Source organism: Entelurus aequoreus, linkage group LG03 (assembly GCF_033978785.1).
Source record: "Entelurus aequoreus isolate RoL-2023_Sb linkage group LG03, RoL_Eaeq_v1.1, whole genome shotgun sequence".
In the NCBI taxonomy this organism is placed as follows: domain Eukaryota; kingdom Metazoa; phylum Chordata; class Actinopteri; order Syngnathiformes; family Syngnathidae; genus Entelurus; species Entelurus aequoreus.
The window spans coordinates 71890562-71898526 of NC_084733.1; the positions used below are offsets into that span (position 1 = coordinate 71890562).

The following is a 7965-nucleotide window of genomic DNA, read 5'->3' on the forward strand; positions in this document are numbered from 1 at the left end:
GTTTTCAGTTATTTCACCTTTTTTTGTTAAGTACATAACTCCACACGTGTTCATTCATAGTTTTGATGCCTTCAGTAACAATCTACAATGTAAATAGTCATGAAAATAAAGAAAACGCATTGAATGAGAAGGTGTGTCCAAACTTTTGGCCTGTACTGTATATGTTCTGTTAAAACACTAATGGTAAAATAAGCTGTTATAAAAAATGTCACTTTGAGCAAGTTGCAAACAAACAGACCCTTTAAGACTAACCTTCTTGAGCGGTGTATTCATCAGCTGGCACAGAGTTGAAGTTGCCACAAAGGCCGCAGGTGAGGTTTGCGTGGTGTTTGGTGAGCCTCAGATCCACGTTGGCGGCGTTGTCAATGGTGACGGTGAAGCCAAACTCCTCACTCCACAGCTTATAGAAGCCGAGCTCCATGCCGGCAAACACAGCGTGAGATGCGTACGGCAGAGGAAGTCTGCAAAGTAGGCGTTGCAATAGTTAAGATACAAGAACATGCCGTTAGCTAATCATATAAATAATAATTTGTTGGGGAAGTCTGTATTGAATCTTAATTATTCATCGCACCAACACATTTTGAATAATTGTATGCTGCCATTGGACACATTTAGGATGAACTACATTCTTTTGTTCAAGGATTTAAGGAACTTGAATGTCATACCAGCACACATGAAACCAATGAGAAGCCACGAAACAGAGCGTTACCTGGTTTCTCCCTGTGATAGTCTTCCATCTACAGACAGGTGCAGCTCAAAGACGTCACTGAGAAACAGTGTGACTCCAGTTCTTTTGCCATCCTTGAAATCCCCTGCAGGTGTAACCACAGTGCATGCAGTTTTACTTGGGGTTCCACGCCAAAACGCAAACAAAGCTGCCTTTACCAAAATGACAAATACATTTAATTGGCTAACAACGCCGTCAAAGTGCCAATAATCTAACAATATTGTTTATTATTGTGCATGAAGTTTGCGGTGATGTTGGGTTGTCCTTCAACAACAACAGGTAAACAGTTAAAGCAGTTGAAAACCGCTCCAAACTATCACCACAAAACAAAACATGCATCAAATGAAATCAATTTTTTGTATAGCACTTTTCATACATATAAAATGTAAGACAAAATACTTTACATTAAAAAAGTAATTAAAAAAACAGTGCCTCACGCTTTCATTACATAATCCCAGGCTCAAACACATACACACATAATAAAAGACATGTAAAAACATACGTGGCTGAGCACAGAGGAACCAGGTGAGAAAACACTATCTTAAAGGAGCCGAATGCACTGGGACCGACCGCAATGACTCTGACCCAGGGGCACACAGCCAAGGACCAAGGAGCCATCTCGCGGAGGAACCCATGAGGCAGAGCCACAATAGCCGCGGCACATCAGAGCCCCCAGTGCAGAAGGCTCCCGCTCTACAGTCAAACCTGTGCTAGTGGCATCAAAAAGTGTTATAAACCTTGTCTATAGCTGTTACCTGTATAATTTATTTTTATTTTTGTATTAATCAATCCAACAAAATAATACACAATAATACCATAATAATACAATTCCAATTCCAAAACCAAAATCGGCCCAGCAACATTCAGAATAACAATCAACAGAGCAATTGAGGACACATAAACATGACACAAAACAATCCAAAAGCAGTCAAACAAAAATGAATAATATCAACAACAGTATCAATTAGAGATGTCCGATAATGGCTTTTTTGCCGATATCCGATATTGTCCAACTCTTAATTACCGATACCGATATCAACCGATACCGATATATGCAGTCGTGGAATTAGCACATTATTATGCCTAATTTTGTTGTGATGCCCCGCTGGATGCAATAAACAATGTAATAAGATTTTCCAAAATAAATCAACTCAAGTTATGGAAAAGAGCATGAGGAGGTTGAGGTGTATATTGTAGCGTCCCGGAAGATTTAGTGCTGCAAGGGGTTCTGGGTATTTGTTTTGTTGTGTTTATGTTGTGTTACGGTGCGGATGTGTTTGTCATTCTTGTTTGGTGTGGGTTCACAGTCTGGCGCATATTTGTAACAGTGTTAAAGTTGTTTATACGGCTACCCTCAGTGTGACCTTTGTGACGTAAAGGCACTGTCTTTGCATTCACTTGTGTGTGTGAAAAGCCGTAGATATTATGTGACTGGGCCGGCACGCAAAGACAGTGCCTTTACGTTTATTGGCGCTCTGTACTTCTCCCTACGTCCGTCCGTGTACACAGCGGCGTTTTAAAAAGTCAAAAATGTTACTTTTTGAAACCGCTACCGATAATTTCCGATATTACATTTTAAAGCATTTATCGGCAGTCCGATATTATCGGACATCCCTAGTATCAATATTAATAAGAATTCGAACATAGCAGTGATTAGAAATCTGTCATTGACATTATCATCACAGCCATTTATAAAAAATAAAAACATTAAAAAAATGAACAATAGTGTCACTGCGGCTTATACTTGCATTGCATCTCATAAGCTTGACAACACATTGTGTCCAATATTTTCCACAAAGATAAAATAAGTCATATTTTAGGTTCATTTAATAGTTAAAACAAATGTAAATATTGGATCCCATATTCCAATATATGACTCATTATTATCTAAACTAAATGCAGTTTTTTCTACTGATATCATCTCCATAGCTTGTGTATACCAGTCAGTATGAGTTGGACTATCAACATCTATCCATTTTTTACCTGTATAATACTATTTTGCATCCCGACAGTTTTTTTTACTTTTTACTAAAGTCGTCCTTCGCAACATCGCGTTTCAAACATTGATATTTTAACGACATCACAGTTTTTTAAAGCATATTCTACTACATTTATGCCCTAAATTAAGCATTTTTAAGCATCAAATAAACTATCAATACTACAGTAGTATTGACCATTAGATGAGGCCAAATCAATCAGATATCGCTGTTCAGTATTGTGGTCACTGATTGGCTTAGTCACAAGATACAATAGTATATAGGATTAAAAGAGAATAAAGGTGACTAAATGGTGTTATTTCATGTCGAGAGGGCTTTCATAATGTTGAAAAATGTATTTAGAATGTAGTGTTGTGTCTTGAAGGATGGCGTGGGTGTGTGAAGGATGAAGGATGACGCTGGTGATGAACGTTGAACAAAGACGTCTTTTATTTGAAAAGCAAACATCACAACAAGTTCTGCAGCATGTACACCTGTGAGAAGAATCGAGCCAAATGATATCTCCCTCCTGTGCATGCCCCCAAACAGCCATCTTTATAACCCCAGGCTGTCTCCCTCCCTGGGGCTTTTGGCTGTTAATGAGTACCAAATGTGGTGCAGCCCCAGATAAAGCTAGGGTCACAGGGTCAACACACCATCGACCTACTTCTGACCTCGGTGCTGGCTTGCAGTAGGGCGTCATTGGATAGCCTGACTTCCTCCGTATAATCAGCTGTTAGCCTGGAAGCAGGCATGCTGTCCCTTTATTTAGGTTTGGGCACTAAATTGCTATGGGGCTTAAAACTGGATGTTTAATGACACACAAAACTTTAAAAACCTGTGCCACCATATTGCAACAGACAACAGTCAACAGTTTTTTTTAATGTTCTACCTTTGAAAATATTCAATGTATAATTAATCATTCCTACTTCCATCCATCCATCCATCCATCCATTTTCTACCGCTTGTCCCTTTTTGGGGTGGCGGGGGGTGCTGGAGCCTATCTCAGCTGCATTCGGGCGGAAGGCGGGGTACACCCTGGACAAGTCGCCAACTCATTGCAGGGCCAACACATATAGCGGAAATTCATTTATCGCAGTCATGTCCAGAACCAATTAATAGTGACTAACCTGTGTTTACTGTAACATCAGAATGTGCTGTAATGATACATGATATTCATAGTTTGAGTCTCATTTTTTACAATTTGTTCACTCTTTTTTTGTTGTTGTTTTTTTATCTGTCCTGTCCAGCCCCTCAGGCAAATCATATTGTTATATATGCACATACAGTCGTGATCAAAAGTTTACATACACTTGTAAAGAACATAATACCATGGCTGTCTTGAGTTTCCAATAATTTCTACAACTCTTATTTTTTTGTGATAGAGTGATTGGAGCACATACTTGTTGGTCAAAAGTATACATACAGCAATGTTAATATTTGGTTACATGTCCCTTGGCAAGTTTCACTGCAATAAGGCGCTTTTGGTAGCCATCCACAAGCTTCTGGCAAGCTTCTGGTTTCATTTTTGACCACTCCTCTTGACAAAATTGGTGCAGTTCAGCTAAATTTGTCGGTTTTCTGACATGGACTTGTTTCTTCAGCATTGTCCACACGTTTAACTCAGGACTTTGGGAAGGCCATTCTAAAACCTTAATTCTAGCCTGATTTAGTCATTCCTTTACCACTTTTGGCGTGCGTCTGGGGTCGTTGTCCTGTTGGAACACCCAACTGCGCCCAAGATCCAACTTCCGGGCTGATGATTTTAGGTTGTCCTGAAGAATTTGAGGTAATCCTCCTTTTACATTGTCCCATTTAAAGCACCAGTTCCATTGGCAGAAAAACATGTCCAGAGCATAATACTACCTTAATACTACAATGCTTAACGGTAGGCTTGGTGTTCCTGGGATTAAAGACATATTGCTGGGTATTGTGGCCAAACAGCTACATTTGTGTTTCATTTGACATCACATGGACAAAAATAAGACCTTCTGGAGGAAAGTTCTGTGGTCAGATTAAACAAAAATTTAGCTGTTTGGCCACAATACCCAGCAATATGTTTGGAGCAGAAAAGGTAAGGCCTTTAATCCCAGGAACACCATCCTACCGTCAAGCATGGTGGTGGTAGTATTATGCTCTGGGCCTGTTTTGCTGCCAATGGAACGTGTGCTTTACAAAGAGTAAATGGGACAATGAAAAAGGAGGATTACCTCCAAATTCTTCAGGACAACCTAAATCATCATCCCGGATTAAGGTTTTAGAATGGCCTTCTCAAAGTCCTGACTTAAACGTGCTGAAGAAACAAGTCCATGTCAGAAAAGCAACACATTTAGCTGAACTGCACAAATGCTGTCAATGGGAGTGGTCAAAAATTCAACCAAAAACTTGCCAGAAGCTTGTGGATGGCTACCAAAACCACCTTATTGCAGTGAAACTTGCCAAGGGACATGTAACCAAATATTAACATTGCTGTATGTATACTTTTGACCCAGCAGATTTGGTCACATTTTCAGTAGACCCATAATAAATTCATAAGTTCTACCATCCTAGTCACGTCCGTTGTGTCCTTGGGCAAGACACTTCACCCTTGCTCCTGATGGCTGCTGGTTAGCGTCTTGCATGGCAGCTCCTGCCATCAGTGTGTGAATGTGTGTGAATGGATGAATGTGGAAATACTGTCAAAGTGCTTTGAGTACCTTGAAGGTAGAAAAGCGCTATACAAGTATAACCCATTTATCATTTATTATTATAAAAGAACCAAACTTCATGAATGTTTTTTGTGACAAACAAGTATGTGCTCCAATCACTCTATCACAAAAAAAAAAGAGTTGTAGAAATGATTTGAAACTCAACACAGCCATGACATTATGTTCTTTACAACTGTATGTAAACTTTTGATCGCGACTGTATCTGCTGTACAGATGTACATTAAAAGTGTTGGATATTTCTCTTGTTGCCTTTTTTGTATTTGACTTTATTAAATGTGTAAATACATTTAGTATTTGGCGCAGCCGGACTGGAGCAAGAGGGAATAGAAAGAAGAAAAAAAGAATATAAAGGTGTAAATTGCGGGGACAAGAGGGGGATAAGAGAGAGAGCGAAAGCAACAAAAACACAACAACAGAGATTCATAAGCAAACACAATTTATACAAATATCCATCCATCCATCCATTTTCTACCGCTTATTCCCTTCGGGGTCGCGGGGGGTGCTGGAGCCTATGTCAGCTACAATCGGGCGGAAGGCGGGGTACACCCTGGACAAGTCGCCACCTCATCGCAGGGCCAACACAGATAGACAGACAACATTCACACTCACATTATGATACTAGTAATTATAAAGAATTAGTACTATATTACAGTACATTAACAGTAATGACAATTGAAACAATTATAATACCAACAGAAATAACCATACTGATAATAAATACAAATATTTACCAAATGCAACAATTACCAAAATGTAATGAATAACTGGATTACAAAAGAAAGGAGCGAAAGAGGCGAGGGGAGAAAGAGGAGCAGACTATATGAACCTTTTACATTGTTATTGTACAAATAGATCAAGGTTTAGCAGTGTGCCATGTTATTTGTGTACATTTACACTGTTTACTCTTTTTAAGATAAACTTGCTACTATATGAATGCTTTTCTTGTTATTAATGGCTTTCTTTCATAAGATTTAAGTAAGACAATTCAATAAAACAGCGTTAATGATGATGCTCACTGGCGGTTTATGTACTACAGGTGTTTGCCAACGAGAATAATTTCTCATTTGTTCTTTCCTTTCATCAAGCAGACGCTCTCTACCCGCGCCGTCTCTACGAATCGTCTCCATTACCGACGTCTCATTCCTCCTGTTTACTATTCCAACGCTTCCTGTCGGATTTAGCTTGAACGTTTGAGTTCGTCATGGCTCCAACCAGCGGACAGCCTGCCTCAAAATGGCTACCGACGTGGCTATAGTGGCCACTTTTGCGGTTTCCCTTAAGTGGTTGCTATAATCAGGTTTGACTGTAGTTCAAATTAAAGGGGTTATATTACGATCTCTACCATATATGGATAATCCGCTGACGTCACAGTTAGGGGAAATTCCAAATCGCTCATTTGAAGGAACTATGAAGGAACTATAAGATTGTTATACAAATATCTCCGCCATTTCGGAACATAGGGCGCACCGGATTATAAGGCGAACTGCCGATGAGTGGGTCAATTCAGGCATAATTTCATACAAAAGGCGCACAAGATTATAAGGCGCATTAAAGGGGTCATATTGTGATTTAAAACATTTCCTTGTGGTCTACATAAACACGTAATGGTGTTTTTTGGTCAAAATGTTGCATAGATGATGTTTTACAGACCATCTGCAAGTCGCTTTCTGACCGTCTCCGTTTTGTGGGCTGTCTTATTTACGTGGCTCCACTTTGACAGCGTATTCTCCCCATCATCTTTGTTGTACCGGTAGTTTTTAGCGCTTCAAAAGCGAGTCTACTGAAAGATATAAGTTAGGACTGTACGCTACTTTGCATTAGAAATGGCAACAACGGAGAATGAATGACCCACAACAAGAAGATAGAGAAAGAGCTTATTGACTAAGGCGTGGACTATAATTGCAGACGCGTGCACATCTTCGGGACTTATGCAGACACCAAATACACATCATCAGGTACCAATAGGTAAGAACAATTGGTTTTGCATAATATTGGAAAACAAAAAGCCAGATAATATGTCTGATTACGATTGTCATGTCTGTGTGATCATGTTTTGTTTTAGTTATGTTCGGTTTTGTTTTTGGACTCTTTGTGCACTCTTGTTTGTTTTGTCACCATAGCGACCATTAGTTTCACCTGTTTCACGTTTTGCACTTGAGCACCTGTTGTCAATCATGTCTATATTATTTAAGCCCATTGTTGCCAGGAAGTCAGCCTGGCGACATTACCTCTGCTCACTTCATGCCATGCTACTTCTGTACCTCCATGCTACCTTTGAAATCTATGCCATAGTTCCCTGCGTTCCAAATAAGTTTTTGTTTTTGTTCATAGTTTTTTGCCCAAGTGCTAGTTTTGGTTTCATTAGTCAAGTTTGTTCTCCGCCTTTGTGCGCGCCTTTTGTTTGTACCCTTTTGTTTGTATTTTGTAGTTAGTGTTAAAATAAAAGATGTCCCTACCTTCACGCCTTGCCCGCTCCAACTTTACTTGCATCTCGGGAAAACAAACAACCCATAGTCCAAGTCTTGACATTGATAGCCGTAATGCTCCGGGTTCC

The 7965-nt window shown here is 39.6% G+C and overlaps 1 protein-coding gene across 2 annotated transcripts in view; it reads right to left on the bottom strand.

Moving 5' to 3' along the window:
- The window catches only part of vwf (von Willebrand factor), a 108993-nt gene that overhangs the window by 89155 nt on the left and 11873 nt on the right, over positions 1 to 7965 (bottom strand). For both annotated transcript variants that reach the window (XM_062042597.1, XM_062042598.1), the window contains 2 exons: positions 710 to 812; positions 253 to 461 (listed from right to left, as the gene is read on the bottom strand). In XM_062042597.1, coding sequence (XP_061898581.1) covers positions 253 to 461; positions 710 to 812 — 312 coding nt within the window. The remainder of the gene's footprint in view (positions 1 to 252; positions 462 to 709; positions 813 to 7965) is intronic.